General features: G+C 49.4%; 1 protein-coding gene across 1 annotated transcript in view; it reads right to left on the bottom strand.

Moving 5' to 3' along the window:
• Window positions 1-21,063, bottom strand: part of LOC142302102 (acyl-coenzyme A amino acid N-acyltransferase 1-like) — an 84,192-nt gene that overhangs the window by 1,651 nt on the left and 61,478 nt on the right. The window contains exon 3 of the mRNA XM_075343187.1: window positions 5,404-5,606. Coding sequence (XP_075199302.1) covers window positions 5,404-5,606 — 203 coding nt within the window. The remainder of the gene's footprint in view (window positions 1-5,403; window positions 5,607-21,063) is intronic.

Raw genomic sequence — 21,063 nt, forward strand, 5'->3', positions numbered from 1 at the left:
TTAACATGCGTCCTGAACGTTTTTTTGCTGCAAAAGCGGATCCTGCTTTTACAGCAAAAAACGCATGCAAACGCATGTGTTACTTTGCAGGATCCTGTCACTGGATGTTTAGGGGCGGGCATTGGAGTCATGTGATCGGGAGTGAGGGGAACTAAACGTGCCAGACTGGGAGCCGGCATCTGACAGCTGCGAGGCTCGTAACCAAGGTAAACATCGGGTATACTTGCTTGGATACCCGATATTTACTTTGGTTACTAGCGTCTGCAGCTGCTAGGAGCCGGGCTCCCTGCACACGTTACCAACGTAAACATCGGGTAACTAAGATAAGTGGTTACCCGATGTTTACCTTGGTTACGAGTGTCCGCAGCTCTCAGGTGGGGGAGAGTGAGGGGGAGAGACAGAGAGGTAGGAGAGAGATAGACTGATCACGGGGCTGGCTTCTGTGCATGCTCAGTAGAGCAAGCAGGATCCTGCCTATCAGCATGCCAGCGTTCACATGCGTTTGCGTGCTGTTTAGTCAGGATCCAGCAATTTGCAGAAGTTGGACGCAGCTCAAAAATGCTACAAGTAGCGTTTTTGAAAGATGTTAAAAAACTGCAAGTCGCTGGATCCTCACTATAACGCACGTAAACGCAGGTGAACGCATGTTAACGCGAGTCCATTGCAAATGCATTGAAATGAAAACGCATTTGCACTGGATCCGTTTCTGCGTTAAAAAAACGTTCAGGACGCATGTTAAAAAGACGTAGTGTGAAAGCAGCCTGACCTGGATTGTTGCTTGATTACTCTTTTGCCTGTTCCCTGTATTTGTTATCATTCTCCTGTATTTTTTGACCCCTTGATCGTGACCTGTATACGCCTCTGTTTTATCCCTTAATCCTCTCGGTGATCTCCCGGAAAACCTGACCCTGGACCGTTCTATTGTCGCGGGCGGAGGAGGGGACGCTGCGCTCACCCACTGCTCGGGTCTGGCTACTGCTGCTGCTGCTCGGTGGTGGCTCGAGCGGTGGGCCGGATCCCGGGGACTCGAGCGGCGTTCCTCACCCGTGAGTGAAAAGGGGGTGGTTTGGGTTAGCGATATTGTCCGTGACGCCACCCACGGTTGTGGTGAGGTTGTGACACCACCGCTGCTCTGGACGGGGATCCCGGGAGCGGTGACAGGGAGCAGCTTGGATGTTGTTTCTCCCCTCCGTGGGTAGGGGGGTTGGTTGTCCCGGGGCCCGGTGAGGGGTAGGTATGGATGGCAGGCGGGTTACGGGGCCTGGTGAGGTGCAGGGTCGCGGGGGCAGCGCTGTGCCGCATGGCACGGTGGTACTCACTCAGCCAATGATGAATGCAAAGTCTCCGGTAAAACAAACGGCTGGATGGACGAGTCCCACAGACGGCTGCGGTGTTTCTCTCTTCCCGGCAGGTTGATGGTGACTGCCTTTCCCTGCACCTGTGTTTTGTGCACGGTTCCAATGGGTTCCCACTGGTAACCCGCTCCCCAGCTTGGATGCGTGCTGAAGGAGCCCCTTTTGCCCGCAGGCTCTGGCCCGGGGAACTGTAGCCTTGGCGGTGACTGTGTTTCCCTCTACGGTTTGAGCTGTCGCCTTCAATCGGGTCTTGACTGCTGGGAAACCCCGGAGGTTCCCTTTGCTAATGGATTTGACAATTTCAACGGCGACTCCTAGCCTTGTCGGGGTCCGTAAGCCCTGCCGGTTGGTGGTGGCTTCTCTTTGTTCACCGGTCCGGTACCGCCGGGCCACCACCCGTCCACGGTCCTTACGGCTCACTTTAATCGGCCTCTCCTGCAGACGGTCACCACCGTCTGCTAACCTTGCTGTTCCGTCCAGGCCACACACCCGGACGCTGTCAGACTGCTCTGCTACTACTTCTCCTGAACTCCAAAACTAAACTGACTCCTTTTCCCGCCTCCAGGACTGTGTACTCCTCGGTGGGCGGGACAAACCGCCTGGCCCATCCCCTGGTGTGGACATCAGCCCCTGGAAGAAGGCAACAAGGATTTTTGTTTGGCTTCAGTGTGCCTAACCGGGGTGTGGGGTGTGTTGGCGTAGTACCTGTGACGTCCTGGCTTGTCCAGGGCGCCACACTATGACTACGTCTTTATCTACTCCCTCTAAATACTGCAAACATTACTGGAACTGACCCCGGATTTCCTGACATCCCTGTTGCCCCCATTCCTGTAAGTGGTGACTGTGCACAACTAAAGGCCGCTTTACAAGCTGCGATATCGGTACCGATATCGCTAGCGTGCGTTCCCGCCCCCATCGGTTGTGCGACACAGGCAAATCGCTGCCCGTGCCGCACAACATCGCCCAGACCCGTCACACTACTTACCTGCCTAGCGACGTCTCTGTGACCGACAAACCCCCTCTTTTCTAAGGGGGCGGTCCGTGCGGCGTCACAGCGACGTCACTAAGCGGCCGCCCAATAGAAGCGGAGGGGTGGAGATGAGCGGGACGTAACATCCCGCCCACCTCCTTCCTTCCACATTGCGGCCGGCGGCAGGTAAGGAGAGGTTCCTCGTTCCTGCGGCGTCACACATAGCGATGTGTGCTGCCACAGCAACGAGAAACTACATCGCTAGCTGCAGCAGCAGCGATTTTAGAGAATAGGGGGGCATGTCACCGATGAGCGATTTTGAACGTTTTTGCAGCGATTCAAAATCGCTCATAAGTGTCACATGCTGCGATAACGTTAATGCCGCCGGATGTGCGTCACTAACGACGTGACCCCGACGATAAAACATTAACGATATTGTAGCGTGTAAAGCCCCCTTAAGTCTATGGAGTGACTAGCTTTGTATTCTGTGTCAACCTAGCCTTTGTAGTGACTAGCGTCACACACTTTTTGGGAGTTCTGAGGGTCGGGTCCCCTAGTCTAGTGAAAAGATGAATAAAGAGTGTTTCTCTCTTAAGGATATTTCCTATCCTGTATTACACATTCAAGTCTCATATAAATGAGTTTAGTGGGTATTAATGGGTATAGTGTAATGCATCATTTGGTAGAAAAGGCAAGAGGGAGGGGCTGGCACCACTAGATAAAAAAGGTTAACAGGACTTGTGCCATTTGCTGTTAGATTTCTTCCCAGTCTCTAATTTGTCTAACATACAAAGCTGAGTATAAGGAACAAGAAACAAAAAATCAGCTCAACCAGGTCTTGCAGACTCCAATAGAGAACAGGTGCTCGGAGATAGCCGACCCGGCCAAAAATTCCAGGAAAACAGAGAAGATCCAGCACTCGTGTTCAATGTGTATAAAACTTGACTTTTATTTATATTCCATTACAAAACCGATGTCAATCACATCCAGGATATAAAATCCCCATGAAAGATGAGATGTGGTGATGGTACGCGTTTCGAGCTGACACGCTCTTAATCTCAATCCATGATTGAGATTAAGAGCGTGTCAGCTCGAAACGCGTACCATCACCACATCTCATCTTTCATGTGATTGACATCGGATTTTTAATGGAATATAAGTAAAAGTCAAGTTTTATACACATTGAACACGAGTGCTGGATCTTGTCTGTTTTCCTAAAGCTGAGTGTATGTATGGTGGTCCTAGCTCTATGCAGGTCATTCACTAGGTCCCCCCGTGTGGTTCTTGGATTTTTGCTCACTGTTCTTGTGATTATTTTGACCCCATGGGGTGAGATCTTGTGTGAAGCCCCAGATCGAGGGAGATTATCAGTGGTCTTATATGTCTTCCATTTTCTTATTATTGCTCCGACAGTTGATTTCATCACACCAAGCTGCTTGCCTATTGCAGATTCAGTCTTCCCAGCCTGGTGCAGTGCTATAATTTTGTTTCTGGTGTCCTTCGACAGCTCTTTGATCTTCACCATAGTGGAGTTTGGAGGGTGACTGTTTGAGGACAGGTGTCTTTTATACTGATAACAGGTGCCATTACAATAGGTAATGAGTAGAAGATAGAGGAGTCTCTTAAAGAAAGAAGTTCCAATTCTGTGAGAGCCAGAAATCTTGCATGTTTTTTTCAGGCACCACAAGGTGTCACTGCTCCCTGGTCCCTTAGCTTGGGGTTCGGATGAGGAACAGGGCTGAAACATTTAAAGGTTAAATCTGCCCAGCAATAGGGAGTTGACAGTTGGGATTAGTCAGATATGGACACCATTGAGTAGAGAGAAGGAGCTGTACCTGAGGGAGGTATAGTTAGAGAAGTCCAGAGTAATTTGGCCAGACCCTCAGGGTCACCCCAGGAAACCCAGATCAAGTGGACAAAGGAAACTCTTCAGTAGCCGGGTGTAGAAATAGGCACGGACCAGTCCTGAAGCTGTGGGCCTTGATTCTAGTGGAATTTCCAGGAAGCAATTGACTCCAATAGGACCGGTCAAGGTGTGAGGGAGCATAGACCTGGGAGAACGAGTCATCACAGAGACAGTGGTGAAGGAACTCCGTCCGGTGGTGAAATGAATCCCTGTGGGAGGGGACGCGGCTAGAGCCATGTGGTACTCCATGAATTTGCTAGCTGCCATTGTGGTGTTGCCGGAGAGGAAGACAGTCCTATAGTAGATGTAGAGAAGTGCAGGAGGGAGCAGTGTGCAGGAAAATGTGAAAAGAAACCAAACCGTAACATGCCTGTAACGATCAAGCTATGTGTCACAGAAACTGAGCGAGTTATTCAGTAAAGAAGTGTTAAATATTATCCTGGACTTCATGTCTGAATTTGTCCTGAGGAGGAGAAGCTGTGGTGTCCTTGGTTGCACTGTGGAGGTGGCAGGAGTACAGCATCGAAGAGAGGAGCTGCCTGGAAGCAGGGACTAACCTCTGCCCACGACTATGGCCCCCTGCCACCCACACAACAGGAGTGTCTGCATTTACTATGCAGTTATGTATTCTACTATCTGGTATAATGTAAAAAACGCCAAAATGTATGCATGGTTCGTCTATATTTCTGAGGACTATAAAAGAGATGATGCTCATTAAAATTTTGGAGAGCTTTGGAAATCACATACCTGTGTATTTCTTTAATTTTCACTGGTGTCGTACAATGAATTCCAAAACCTTTTAATTGAAGTGAGAACTACTTCAACACAGCAGCAGGTGGGCAGTGCCCATTGTGTAGTGAGAATAGCGCAATCACACATACACCATTGTAAAGTAAGAACCATAGAATAGCAGGTGTCTACTGAGCATGTGCGACCTTGAAGAACTACAGGACGTATCCATGGGCGACACCTTCTGACATGCAGGTTTTAAGAGGGGTGGAACAGTGAGCACTTTTGTAAATGAATTGCATTTGACAACTTCATATATTTCAGGTTTGTAAGCTACTGATCTACGATTGAGGGAATGACCTTTCATTCACATGTTGACTCTTCTAAGGAGACCATAACGCTTAAGGTTTGCTGACATGTTTATAAGTAAGAGTCGAACTTACTTTTGGATGATCACATAGAAACTGAGCGGCTTCTTCAAAATATTTTAAATCCATTTCACCAAGGGAACTAGGCAAATCATCATAAGCAAAAAAAGCCAGAGCAAGAGAGGCAAAACCACGGCTGGCCAAGAGGCTACTACGGAACTCTAGAAGGCCACCAATACCTCCAAACATGTCAACAACTCCTGGAAAGGGTCCTTCACCTGATAAATGGGAAAAAATGGATTTCAATTATATTGAAGACCAATAAAATGGAGTTCCCCATTTTACCTATTCAAAAATGTATTGAAAATTGGACCACCACCATGCAAGCCTTATAGCTGTGTGGAATTCCATATCATGTTGGAAAGGTTAAAGAAAACAGATCCTATAGTTCACAATGATGTATCAAGACAGGACACTGAGTGGGAGCAGTTTTGGTAGATCCCAAAGCAGACTTGCTGTTTTATAGCGCAGCTCGGGAGCTGGCAGTCGCCTTCCAAATCTTTATCTGCTTAGTCCCCCACCACCGCTGTCTTTAACATAAAGGTGGTGGGGGACACCAAATTAATTGATCTGAACTATTTGCGGGTTTTATTCATGCAAGGGGGATATCAGCAGTGAGAGGTGGGGAGCCTACTTGGAATTGTTTCTATTGTATTCCACAGAGGAGACTGGTAGTTGGGTGCATATTAATTCTGCAGGGTTTACAGGCGATCACTCTGACTTACCCCACTGTGGGAGAAGAGAGGTGGAAATGCTGCTGCTTTCTAGATATACTCACTGCTACGACCCTTCATTTAAAGCACCACTTCAGCCTTTTTTTTTTAATATTTACTGTTGGAGTGGTGCTTTAAATTTAAGTTCCCTGCCCCTGTCGCCAGCGCCGGTTGGGATGGGACGACACATAGGCTGCAGTCAAAGGTCTTTACTCACTGAGCTGTCACCGCCTTTGGAGTGCCAGGCTCCGCTCTTATGGGCTCCAGCCAGTTCGGAGGTCACAGCCAGTGTCCCTTCTGTGTGTCCTTTCTGTTGTTGTTTCCTTCACCCCAGCTCCTGGGCCGTGAAATTGCGGATGCCAGCTGCATTCTCCACGAACCCTAGGATCCCCCTTACTCCTAAGAACCCAGGTCAAGCTACCAGCTCCAGACCGCAGGTCCCTTGCTGCACTTTCCCTTCTGTTGTCTGCCGTTGCCTGGACCGTGGTCCCGATTTGACTGACTATGTGTAATGCGACTCCTTACTTCTCCCCAAGGTTGTCCCGCCTCCCGGGTTGCTAAACTAGCCGGCAGGAGGTCCCATATCTTGTGATGGCCACCCCCAGCACCTGCCCTAGCCCAGTCCCAGTAGTAATGTCAACTAAGCTGTGTGTTGAATGAATTGTGGTGCTTTACCGGTGATTGCCTCCTCTGTATCCGGGATGAATGCTGCACCTCGGCTGAGGCACAGTACCCTGTGGCGCATGAAGCTGTAGGGGTGCCACACACCCCCACAGCGAATCCCAGCACATCCATGGGATGCAAAGAAAACATTACAGTAGAAAACCGCAAAAATTTGGTTATGCATTAAACATCAACATTCTTCCCTTTATGGGAGGCACCATCACATAAACATTGCAAACTTTTACATATTTTACATCACAACATAGAAACCCTTGAGCACTGTGAAATGCATAAACCTTTTGGAGTCCTGGCCATACCCAGTGCTGTTGCCCAGATGCTCACCCCAACTCAACATTATTCTAAATATTATGCAGCATTTTCAATTATTTACAGGGCATTGATTTCAACACTTTTACTCTTTCTTGCCTGTGCAGTAAAGTATATGTCCTAACCTCTCCTGTGATGTATATACTGTAGCCCTCAGCCCCTCCTGGGATGTATATATTGTAGCTCCCAACCCCTCTTGTGATTTATATACTGTATCCTCAGCCCCTCCTGGGATTTATATACTGTAGCTCCCAACCCCTCCTGTGATATATATGTGACGCCCTGGACTAGCCAGGTAGTCACAAACATACCAACATACACACCCCCACCCTAGACAGTTACAGCAGCCAAACACAAAACCCTTGTTGCCTCCCTCCAGAGTCTTATGTCCACACCAGATGGGGCGGAGCCAGGCGGTTGGCCCCACCCACCGAGGAGTTCACAGGCCTGGAGGCGGGAAAAGTGCAGTTCAGTCTTGGAGGCGAACGTGAGAGGAGTGAATACTTAGGTGTCTGGGTTGGAGCCCAGACACTGACAGCTAGGTTGGCAGACGGTGGTGGCCGTCTGCAGGAGTTAGTGGAGCCGTAAGGACCGGGGTCGGGCGTCGACCCGCCAGTAACGGACCGGGGAACGGAGTGAAGCTAAGCACACAGGCAGGGCCATCGGACCCTGACCAGGCTTGGAGCCGCCGTCAATAGTCAAATCCGAATGTGACAGGAACCCCAGGGGTTTCTCAACTACTAAGTCCCGATTGAAGGCAACCGTCCATCCAGAGAGGATATACAGCCACCGCCACAGGCTATAGATCCAAGGGCCAGCGCCTGCGGGCAAAACGGGCTCCTACGGCACCTATACGCCGGGGAGCGGACTACCGGTGGGCAACCACAGGAGTCAAGAACATTTTCAAAGGTGCAGGGAAAGACAGCCACCATCAGCCGTCCGGGGAGAGCACAACAACAACATTGCAGACGGCTGCGGTACCCGTCCATCCGGCCGTTTTGGTTTACCAGAGACTCTGTCAGTGATTGTCTGAGTGAGTATGTGGCGCCCTGGCCTAGCCAGGTCGTCACAGATAACACACAAACACCCCCTCCCACCCCCATTAGACAGGGACACCAGCCAAACAAAAATCCTTGTTGCCTCCCTCCAGTGTCTGATGACCACACCAGGTGGGGCGGAGCCAAGCGGTTGGCCCCACCCACCGAGGAGTTAACAGGCCTGCAGGCGGGAAAAGTGTCAGTTAGAGTTTAGGAGTTGAAGAGAGAGGAGCAAGCACTTGGGTGTCTGGGTTTGTGGCCCAGGCACTAACAGCAAGGTTGGCAGATGGTGGTGGCCGTCTGCAGGAGTGGTGGAGCAACGTGGAACCGTAGCATTGGGGACGGGCGACGGCCCGCCGGTACCGACCGGGGAGCGAAGTGAAGCCAGCACACACAGGCAGGGCCATCGGACCCCGACCAGGCTTGGAGCCGCCGACAATAGTCAGATCCGAATGTGACTGGAACCCCAGGGGTTTCACAACAGCAAAAGTCCCGATTGAAGGCAACAGCCCACACCGTGAGAGTATACAGCTACCGCCTAAGGCTAGAGACCCAAGGGCCAGTGTCTGCGGGCAAACAGGCTCCTCCGGTACCCATACACCGGGGAGCGGACTACCGTTGGGAATCCATAGTAGTCAGAAAGAGAACATTAAGGTGCAGGGAAAGACAGCCGCCATCACCTGTTCGGGGAGAAGCACTGCAGCCAGCTGTGGGACCCGTCCATCCAGCCGTTTGGTTTACCGAGGACTTTGTACCTTTCTTGCTGAGTGAGTACACCCGTGCCATCCGGCACCGCGCCGCGCTGTCCCTGCAACCCTGCACCTCACTGACCCTGCCTCCTCCCCACAACATCACCGGGCCCCGGGACCACCGACCCCTACCCACGGAGGGGAAAAACAACATCCCAGCTGCTCCTTACCATCGCTCCCGGGATCCCCGTCATCAGCAGCGGTGGTGCCTATCTTCACCACGACCCGTGGGTGGCGTCACGGACTAAATCCCCCAAACCAACCACCCCTTTCACTCACGGGCGAGGAGCGCCGCTCGAGTCCCCGGATCCGGCCCACCGCTCGAGCCACCGAGCAGCAGCAGCCGCAGCAGCGCCGGACCCAAGCATTAGCGAGAGCGCAGCAGCGACGGCGTCCTCCCCACCCGCGACAAGTACAGCAATGTCGTCCGGCATCGCGCCGCGCAGTCCCTGCACCCCAGCCATCCAGCCTCCCCGTCACCACCACCGGGCCCCGGGAACGCCAAACACCCCACCCACGGAGGGGACAACATCTCAGCTGCACCCTACCATCTCTCCCGGGATCCCCGTTACCAGCAGCGGTGGTGCCATTATCACCACGACCCGTGGGTGGCATCACGAACAATCTCCCTAACCAAACCACCCCCCCTTTCACTCACGGGTGAGGAGCGCTGCTCGAGTCCCCGGGTCCGGTCCACCGCTCGAGCCACCGAGCAGCAGCAGCAGAAGCCCCAGACCCGAGCGTGGTGAGCGCGTCCCCTCCGCCCGCGACATATATTCCGTATCCCCCAGCCCCTTCTATGATGTATATTTTGCAGTCCCCAGACCCTCCTGGGATGTATAAATTGTAGCCCCCAGGCCCTCCTGTACTGTATATACTGTAGCCCCCAGCCCCTCATGTGATGTATATACTGCAGCCCCCCTTCCCTCCTGGGATGTATATTTTGCAGCCCCAGTCCTTCCTGGGATGTATATATTGTAGGTCCCAACCCCTCTTGAGATTTATATACAGTAGCCCCAGCCCCTCCTGGGATTTATATACTGTAGCCCCCAGCCCCTCCTGTGATGTATATTTTGCATCCCCCAGACCCTCCTGGGATGTATAAATTGTAGCCCCCAGCCCCTCCTGTGATGTATATGCAGCAGTATCAGTGTATACTATGCGTGGCCACGTCTGTTAGTGATGGTGACGGCCATCACAGAGTGCGGCCTGCACAGCCACATGCTGGAAGGAGCTGAACTGGAGACAAGCAGGGGACGTGAGTGAGGCTGCTGCAGGCTTCCTAATATTAAAAATATCTCTAATGTACAGTTATATGAAAACGTTTGGGCACCCCTATTAATGTTAACCTTTTTTCTTTATAACAATTTGGGTTTTTGCAACAGCTATTTCAGTTTCATATATCTAATAACTGATGGACTGAGTAATATTTCTGGATTGAAATGAGGTTTATTGTACTAACAGAAAATGTGCAATCCGCATTTAAACAAAATTTGACAGGTGCAAAAGTATGGGCACCTCAACATAAACGTGACATTAATATTTTGTAGATCCTCCTTTTGCAAAAATCACAGCCTCTAGTCGCTTCCTGTAGCTTTTAATGAGTTCCTAGATCCTGGATGAAGGTATATTTGACCATTCCTGTTTACAAAACAATTCCAGTTCAGTTAAGTTTGATGGTCGCCGAGCATGGACAGCACACTTCAAATCATCCCACAGATGTTCAATGATATTCAGGTCTGGGGACTGGGATGGCCATTCCAGAACATTGTAATTGTTCCTCTGCATGAATGCCTGAGTAGATTTGGAGCGGTGTTTTGGATCATTGTCTTGCTGAAATATCCATCCCCTGCGTAACTTCAACTTTGCCACTGATTCTTGCACATTATTGTCAAGAATCTGCTGATACTGAGTTGAATCCATGCGACCCTCGACTTTAACAAGATTCCCGGCGCTGGCATTGGCCACACAGCCCCAAAGCATGATGGAACCAAATTTTACTGTGGGTAGCAAGTGCTTTTCTTGGAATGCCGTGTTTTTTTGCCTCCATGCATAACGCGTTTTTGTATGACCAAACAACTCAATCTTTGTTTCATAGTCCACAGGACCGTCTTCCAAAATGTAACTGGCTTGTCCAAATGTGTTTTTGCATACCTCAGGCGACTGTTTGTGGCGTGCTTGCAGAAACGGCTTCTTTCGCATAACTCTCCCATACAGCTTCTCCTTGTGCAAAGTGCGCTGTATTGTTGACCGATGCACATTGACACCATCTGCAGCAAGATGATGCTGCAGGTCTTTTGAGGTGGTTTGTGGATTGTCCTTGACTGTTCTCACCATTCTTCTTCTCTGCCTTTCAGATATTTTTCTTGGCCTGCCACTTCTGGGCTTAGCAAGAACTGTACCTATCAATTTCCTTACTATGTTCCTCACAGTAGAAACTGACAGTTTAAATCTCTGAGACAACTTTTTGTATCCTTCCCCTGAACAACTATGTTGAATAATTTTTGTTTTCAGATCATTTGAGAGTTGTTTTGAGGAGCCATAATGCCACTCTTCATAGGAGATTCAAATAGGAGAACAACTTGCAAGTGGCCACCTTAAATACCTTTTCTCATGATTGAATACACCTGTCTATGTTCAAAGCTCAATGAGGTTAGAAAACCAATTTAGTGCTTCAGTAAGTCAGTAAAAAGTAGTTAGGAGTGTTCAAATCAAGAAATTGATAAGGGTGCCCATTAGTGATGAGCGAGTATGCTTGTTACTACTCGGTACTCGCACGACTATCACTGTACTCGGGCTACTCGGCGGGGACCGAGTAATCTCACGATACTCGTGCTGTACTCGTGGTCTTCATCCCTGCACGTTGGCGCTCATTTGAGAGCCAGCCCTCATTCAGGGATTGGCTGGCAGACCACTGCAATGCCACAGCCCTGTTAGTTGTGGAATTGCAGTGATTGGCCGGCCTGCACAGCGTGACCGAGCCTTTATACCGGCGGGCGCGCTGTGCTCTGCTCACAGCCATCCAGACAGTCAGTGCAGGGAGAGTGTTGCTGCTTCAGGGAAAGGTTTGCGGCCCTTTATAGTTATTTCCGTAGCAGGGCTGCAAACAGTGTGACCAGAAGTCCTTCTCAGGACTATTCTAGTTGTATACAGGCAGGCAGGGTATAGCCAGGTCGGAGTACAGTAGCAGAGTCCTTCTCAGGACTATTGTTGCTGTATACAGGCAGGGTATAGCCAGGTCGGAATACAGGCTAGTGACCAGAAGAGTCCTTGTCAGGACTATTGTAGCAGTATACAGGCAGGCAGGCAGGGTATATAGCCATTCCTAGTGGTGACCATATACCAGCCTTCATCATATCTGGGGCTGGTGTACACAGTCTAAAACAGTCCTGATAGTGTCAGACTTCTCAGTAATTGTCGCTCCTAAAAACCTGTTAGGTTCTTAGTGCGTCCGTGCTTGCATTTAAAAACCGCACGTGTGTGCCTGTCGGTGGCAGCGTACAGGTGCACGTTTTGCACAAACTAGTATATAACGCACAAGTCTAGTGAATAATACACGTCAGTCAGCAGTGTCTGATAGTGTCAGACTTCTCAGTAATTGTCGCTCCTAAAAACCTGAGGTTCTTAGTGCGTCCGTGCTTGCATTTAAAAACCGCACGTGTGTGCCTGTCGGTGGCAGCGTACAGGTGCACTTGTGTGCGTTTTGCACAAACTTGGATATAACGCACAAGTCTAGTGAATACACGTCAGCACAGCATTGCAAAATGCGCAAGGGCGTTGGCAACGAACAAGGAAGTGGACGTGATGGTGGTGCAGGCAGAGGCCGAGGTCGTGGGCAAGCTCTAATTTCGCCACAACAAAGGGCCACATCTACTCGCTCGCACGTCCTGTCCCAAATTCTTGGGGACCGCAGCAGTACACCGCTCTTGAACCAAGACCAGTGTCAACAGGTTGTTAGTTGGATAGCGGATAATGCTTCCAGTCAGATTGCCACCACCACAAACACTCTGTCTTACACACGGTCAAGTGTCAGTAACCGTGATACTGCACCGCACATTTCAGAACCTGATCCTCCTTCCTACCACAAGGCTGAGTACACGTCCTCGGACATTACTGATCCCACACTTGGACACTCGGAAGAGCTGTTCACGTTTCCATTCCCACTTCTGGCCTCTCGCCAGCTGATGTTGAAGTGGGTCATGAGGAGATCGTATGTACAGATGCCAAAATATTTGAGCAGCCACGTTCTCACGAAGTTGGCAACGTGTCTCAACAAGGGGTGGACGATCATGAGACACAATTGTCAGGAAGTCAGGAGGAGGAGCAGGGTGCGGAAGAGGAAGACGACGTGGTGGATGATCCAGTAACTGACCCAACCTGGCAGGAGGATATGCAGAGCGAGGACAGCAGTGCACAGGGGGAGGGAGGCGTAGCATCCCAACAGGCAGTAAGAAGCAGGGTGGTGGCTCCAGGCAGAAGTCAGGCAACCGTTCCCCGGAACAACAACACGACACAAGGTGCCTGTACAAATGTTAGGTCCTCCCGAGTCTGGCAGTTTTTTAAGTTGGCTCCAGATGATTCTAAAAAGGCCATTTGCAACACCTGCCATGCCAGCATTAGCAGGGGTACCAAAACTAGCAGCCTGACCACCACCAGCATGATCAGGCACATGTCAGCCAAGCACCCGACTTTGTGGGAAGTACAACAGAGTCGAGGAGCAGTGCTTGCTGATGTCACTGCTACGTCTTCGCTTGTTGTGCATGCGAGCCAATCCCCTGTCCATGCTGCCTGCGAACAAGCCTCCTCCGGTCCTGCACCTGCAGTTGCCTACGCAGAAATAACACCATCATCAAGCACGTCCTTGTCCCAGCGCAGCGTTCAGTTATCCATTCAGCAAACCTTTGAACGCAGGCGAAAATACACTGCCAACTCCCCACATGCCACAGTTCTAAATGCTAACATTTCGCGACTGCTTGCGCTGGAAATGTTGCCTTTTAGGCTGGTGGAGACAGAAGCATTCCGCGACCTGATGGCGGCAGCTGTCCCACGTTACTCGGTCCCCAGCCGCCACTATTTCTCCCGGTGTGCCGTCCCCGCATTGCATAACCACGTGTCACAAAACATCACACGTGCCCTGAACAACGCTGTTTCACCCAAAGTCCACCTAACCACAGACACGTGGACAAGTGCTTGTGGGCAAGGCCGCTACATCTCGTTGACGGCACACTGGGTTAATATTGTGGAAGCTGGGACCCAGTCTGAGCGAGGGACGGAACACGTCCTTCCCACACCAAGGTTTGCAGGCCCTACCTCAGTCAGGGTTTCACCCACACTCTACAGCTCCGGAATATCATGCTCTTCAGCCTCCTCCTCCTCCTGCGCATCCTCATCCACTTTACCCTCCACACCAGTCCCAAGCTGGAAGCACTGCAGCACTGCCTCGGCGAAGCGGCAACAGGCTGTGCTGAAGCTAATCTGCATAGGTGACAAACCCCACAATGCAGAAGAGGTGTGGACAGCTCTGAAACAGCAGGCAGATCACTGGCTCACACCTCTGAACCTAAAGCCAGGAAAGGTCGTGTGTGACAATGGCCGGAACCTGGTGGCGGCTTTGAGGCGAGGCCAGCTGACACATGTTCCATGCGTGGCCCATGTGCTCAACCTCGTGGTTCAGCGGTTTCTAAAGTCATACCCAGAGCTGTCTGATCTGCTGGTAAAAGTTCGCCGCCTGTCTGCACATTTTCGAAAGTCACCTACTGCTTCAGCCGGCCTTGCCGGCTTTCAGCGCCGTTTGCATCTTCCGGCTCACAGACTGGTGTGTGATGTCCCCACGCGTTGGAATTCAACTCTGCACATGTTGGTCAGGATATGTGAGCAGAAGAGGGCAGTTGTTGAGTACCTGCATCACCTAAGCCGTCGGGAAATGGGTCAAACTCCACACATAACACCTGAGGAGTGGAGATGGATGTCCAACCTATGTACCATCCTCCAAAACTTTGAGGACTCCACCAAGATGGTGAGTGGTGATGACGCCATTATTAGCGTCACCATATCGCTTCTCTGCCTTCTAAAACGGTCTGTGCTCAAAAACAAACATGATGCATTGCAGGCAGAGCGCGATGAGTTGGAGCAAGAAACAGTAGTGGGTGTGGGTGATAACACACAGCCCAGCCTCGTCTCATGACAACGTGCAGTGGAGGACTATGACGAGGAGGAGGATGAAGACATGGAGCAACTCTCCGGCCAAATTGAGGATATGACATGCACACCAGTCATATCCTTGGTTCAGCGTGGCTGGCCAGGGGACAGGGTAGATGAGGAGGAGGAGGAGGAGGAGGAGGAGGACAGCATGTTCAGTCATCGTGTTGGTCAGGATACTGAAGTCCTGGCTGTTAAGAGTCTGGCGCACATGGCTGACTTTATGGTAAGCTGCCTCTCTCGTGACCCTCGCGTTAAGAACATCTTGGCCGACAATCATTACTGGTTGGTAACACTGTTAGACCCACGCTACAAGGAGAACTTTATGTCTCTTATTCCCGAGGCGGAGAGGTCAGCCAAAATGCAGCAGTTCCGGAAGGCCATAGTCACGGAAGTAGGCAAAGCATTCCCCTCACAAAACGCTAGCGGCATAGGTCAGGAATCAGTGGACAACCAAGGCGTACAGCCGAGAGGGGCACAAGTCCAATCCGCCAGAGGTAGGGGAACAGTGTTTAAGATGTGGGACAGTTTTCTCAGCCCCTCACGTACCACAGCCCCTGAGGTGCGGGGTAGTGCCACAAGAAATCCTAAGTTTGCCCAGATGCTCAAGGAGTACCTTGCAGATCGAACAACTGTACTCCGACATTCCTCTGTGCCTTACAATTATTGGGTATCCAAGGTGGACACGTGGCATGAATTGGCTCTCTACGCCTTGGAAGTCCTGGCCTGCCCTGCCGCTAGCGTTTTGTCAGAGCGTGTTTTTAGTGCCGCAGGTGGAATCATTACAGATAAACGCACCCGCCTGTCAACTGAAAATGCTGACAGGCTGACTCTGATCAAGATGAACAAGGGTTGGATTGGGCCAGACTTCACCACACCACCAGCAAATGAGAGCGGAATTTAAAGTTTGTAACGGGAATTTGCCATGTACCTCCACTCACCCATGGGTACACACTTCTGGACTTTGGATAATCGCTGGACTGCTCCTCCTTCTCCTCATGCGCCACCATGATGACCGTTACAATAGTTAGGCCTTTGTTTCAGGTATACCCCCAGTGGTAAATTTTTTCGCCCATTCTTTCAGAATGGACATTACAACGACAGGAGACCCGCTCCTTTGCAATGGGAACAATGTTTTGAGGCCCTCATGCACGTCTCTATCCAGGGACAATGTGGAGCCTCCCAATTTTTGGCTGCCCTGCCTAAGGGCTATACTACAATAGACCCACTTCCTGACAATGGACACTTCAGGTTTACAGGCCCTCATGCACGTCTCTATCCAGGGACAATGTGGAGCCTCCCAATTTTTGGCTGCCCTGCCAAAGGGCTATACTACAATAGACCCACTTCCTTACAATGGGCACTTCAGGTTTACAGGCCCTCATGCACGTCTCTATCCAGGGAAAACGTGGAGCCTCCCAATTTTTGGCTGCCCTGCCAAAGGGCTATACTACAATAGACCCACTTCCTCAAAATGGGCACATTAGACTCAAGAGGCCTTCATGTATGTCTCTTCTCAGGGAAATCGAAGTGCCACACAATGTTTTCACGTAAAATCTTTCATGTAATCTCCAAAAGTAACATACACCAGCTCTATCTCACTATTGGGTATGTGCCCTTAACATTTCCGCCATGAAAATTCATTTTGGTGTCATTTTGGAAGGTTTTCTGGTGAGTCCGTAAAAATGGCGTAAAACGCGGACAAAATTGTTCACAGCTGTGACTTTTGAGTGATAAATGCTTCAAGGCATCTTCCCCATGCTGTTGCCATGTCATTTGAGCACTCTTCTGAGACTTTTGTGACATTTTTAGGGTTTCTACATGCTGCCGGGGGTGATTTCATAAAAATACTCGCGTCTCCCATAGGATAACATTGGGCTCGGTGCTCGGGCCAAGTACACGAGTATCTTGGGATGCTCGGCCCGAGCCTCGAGCACCCGAGCTTTTAAGTACTCGCTCATCACTAGTGCCCATACTTTTGCACCGGTCAAATTTTGTTTAAATGCAGATTGCACATTTTCTGTTAGTACAATAAACCTCATTTCAATCCAGAATCAGTTATTAGATATATGAAACTGAAATAGCTGTTGCAAAAACTTAAATTGTTATAAAGATAAAAGGTTAACATTAATAAGAGTGCCCAAACTTTTTCATATGACTGTATCTGTGTGCATGTATGATGTGTATATCTATGTATGTCAGTGTATATAACTGTGTATATATTTATATCTGTTTATAGGAATTTTGGGGAATTTGTCTTCAAATATGTATATGTACACATGCAGGCATATGTACGTATCTGTGTACGAGTATGTGTGTCTCTATTGGGGGGGTGCTACTGCTATGGACAATAAGAAACAGGCTGCCACTTTAAGAGACAGAAACCTCCCTGTGTTGAGGGGTAATGGAATGTTCTGCTCCCCCTGCAGAAAGTGTGCTAATTAGAGTTGAGCGCGGTTCTAGGTTCGCGGTTCTCCAGCTCTAGGCTCGAGTGATTTTGGGGGCTGTTCGAGATCGAACTAGAACTCGAGGTTTTTGCAAAAGCTCGATAGTTCTAGATACGTTCGAGAACGGTTCTAGCAGCAAAAAGCAGGGCTTTTTACAGCTACAGTGTGCAGGAGCCATCGCTGGCAGCTTGCCAGAAGCTGGTAGCCAAGATAAACATCGGGTATCCAAGCAAAGCGCTTTGGTTAGTAACCCGATGTTTATCCTAGTTACGTGCAGGAAGCCCACACTTCCCCGCTCAGCTCGCTCCGCCCCCTCCTGCCCGCGGCATGTACACATACATACACATACACACACACACACACATACACACATACACACATACACACACACACACACACACACACACACACACACACACACACACACATGGTCCCGCTCGGCTTACCTGCGGTGATGAAGTCCCGCCATCCCGACCTCAGCGCTGTCACTGTCCTCCATGGCCGCCGCTTGTCACATCACCTTCTCTCGCTTCCGACCCGAGACTGACTAGCGGTGACGTCACGGGCCTCTCGCGATACTTGGTATGAAGGCGCCGGTCATTGAACTCAGTGACAGGGGCTGTCAGTGTGCTGGAGATCAGCGCAGGTAATGTACCTCGCTGACAGCAGCACTTGTCATGCCCTGCAGTGACCTGGGCTGACCCATTGATGTTAGCTCAGGTCACTGCACTGCTCTCCCAGCCAATGGGGAACATCCTGCTCTTCATTGACTGGGTCAGTGTGGATCGTCATGGCAACCCCTTGGATTACACCAGACCTGGATTTGTTTTTCATTCTAATAAATTGGTTAAAGAGGGAATGTTTTGGGGAGTGTTTTTTCAAATAAAAATGTGTTTGTCGTCTATTTTTTTTTTATTACTGACTGGGTTGGTGATGTCGGGTATCTGATAGACGCCTGACCTCACCAACCCCAGGGCTTGATGCCAGGTGACATTACACATCTGGTATTAACCCCATATATTACCCCGTTTGCCACCGCACCAGGGCGCGGGATGAGCTGGGGCGAAGCACCAGGATTGGCGCATCTAATGGATGCGCCACTTCTGGGGCGGCTGCGGCCTGCTATTTTTAGGCTGGGGAGAGTCCAATAACCATGGACCTCCCTAGTCTGAGAATATCAGGCCCCAGCTGTCTGCTTTACCTTGGCTGGTGATCCAATTTTGGGGGATCCCTACGTGTTTTTTTTTTAAATTATTTATTTAATTTAAAATAACAGCGTGGGGTGCCCTCAGTTTTGGATTACCAGCCAAGGTGAGGTTGCCAGCTGTGGTCTGCAGGCTGCAGCCGTCTGCTTTACCCTAGCTGGCTACAAAACTAGGGGGAACCCTACGTCATTTTTTTTTCATTTTTTTGGCTAAATACAAAGCTAAGCACCCCTTAGTGCCACATGAAAGGCACCAAAGGGTGCTCCACTTTTTCTCCACTTTTTCTCCATTTTTTCTCCACTTTTTCTCCACTTTTTCTCCACTTTTTCTCCACTTTTTCTCCACTTTTTCTCCACTTTTTCTCCACTTTTTCTCCACTTTTTCTCCACTTTTTCTCCACTTTTTCTCCACTTATTCTCCACTTATTCTCCACTTTTTTCTCCACTTTTTCTCCACTTTTTCTCCACTTTTTCTCCACTTATTCTCCACTTATTCTCCGTTCTTTTTCTATGGTCGGTCTACCCATTAGCTCTGCCATGCATACTGTAGCTCTACACTTACTGCACATGTTACTTTATGATTGACATCTCTTTCGTACCAGAGCTGTCTAAGCCTACTCTGACCCCATATTTGTCATTACTATATTGTCCTTGTACTGTATTATGACATTTGTATCATGTGTTTCATTTCTTGCTGTGTTGCAATTTTTTTGCTGCATCCCAATTGTACCTCTACATTGTTCGAGTTTATGTTATTGTTCTCTCACTCTTATGTGATACTGATTATTGTCATTTTTCATGATTACATGCAGATAAGTCCAATCTGACGAAGGCTCAGGCCGAAACGTCATTTGTAACTTGTTTTGGACAAAAACATATATGCTTATGAAAAAAATTTTTTTCTTAATACGGACCAATAAAGAGTGATTTTGCATTACTATCCGTTGTGACTTACTGACTTAGTCTGGGAGATTTAGAGTGCCGAGGTTACTCACTAATTTTATCTATTATTACCTCTGAGCACCTATATACCAGTGAGCAGAGCTTCCTCTACAGTAGTTCTCCTGATTAGGCATGCCCTTACCTCATGAGCAGGGCATTGCAGCTTTGGTAGCAACCATTACGACATGGGTGGACCCGGGGAGAGTGAGTGCAGATTCATTGCACCCACACTCCTCACATGAAGGGTCCGCACTCCTAGAAAATGGGGGATACGTTCCCTGAGTGTCTCCCCCCCCATATTCTAGACGGTCCAGAGTCGTCGTGGGACCCCTTTAATTTTTTTTCTTACAATAAATTGGTGAAAGAGGAAATGTTTTGGGGACTGTTTTTTCAAATAAATTTCTTTTGTCGATTTTTTTTTTTTGTTAGTACTGACAGTTTATGATGTTGGGTATCTAATAGACGCCATGACATCACAAACTGCTGGGCTTGATCTCAGGTTACTTTACAGCTAGTATCAACCCGATTTATTACCCCGTTTGCCACTGCACCAGGGCACGGGATGAGCTGGGGTGAAGCGCCAGGATTGGCGCATCTAGTGGATGCGCCACGTCTGGGGTGCCTGCGGCCTGCTATTTTTAGGCTGTGAAGGCCCAATAACTATGGACCTTCCCACCCTGAGAATACCAGACCACAGCTGTCCGCTTTACCTTGGCTGGTGATCCAATTTGGGGGGGACCCTACTTTTATTGTGTAATTATTAATATTTATAAAATAATTATAAAAAAGAGCCTGAGGGGACCTCCACATTGGATCCCCAACCACGGTAAAGCTGCCAGCTGTGGTTTTCAGGCTACAGCCGTCTGCTTTACCCTAGCTGGCTATCAAAAATGGGGGGACCCAACGTCATTTTTTTTTAACTATTTTTTAAAAAGAAAAAACTTAATGGGCTTCCCTGTATTTTGATTGCCAACCAAGGTAACGGCAGGCAGATGGGGGTGGCAACTCATAGCTGTCTGCTTTATCTGCGCTGAGAATCAAAAATACCGCGGAGCGCTACATCATTTTTTTAAAGATTTATTTTTACAGCACTGTGATGTCCAGCAATCAAAATACAGGGAAGCCCATTTTATTTTTAGTTATTTAAATAAATAATTAAAAAAAATATATATGGGCTCCCGCTGCATTTTTTGTATTGCTAGCTAAGGGTAATCCAAGCAGCTACTGGCTGCTAACCCCCACTGCTTGGTGTTACCTTCACTGGCAATGGAAAATCCAGGGAAGCATTTTTATTTTTTTTGCCAAAAAACTACAAAAAAAGGACGTGAGCTTCGCCATATTTTTGTATGCTAGCCAGGTATAGCAGGCAGGTGCTGGAAGAGTTGGATACAGCGC

This window comes from Anomaloglossus baeobatrachus, chromosome 1, assembly GCF_048569485.1.
Source record: "Anomaloglossus baeobatrachus isolate aAnoBae1 chromosome 1, aAnoBae1.hap1, whole genome shotgun sequence".
NCBI classification, from domain to species: Eukaryota; Metazoa; Chordata; class Amphibia; order Anura; family Aromobatidae; genus Anomaloglossus; species Anomaloglossus baeobatrachus.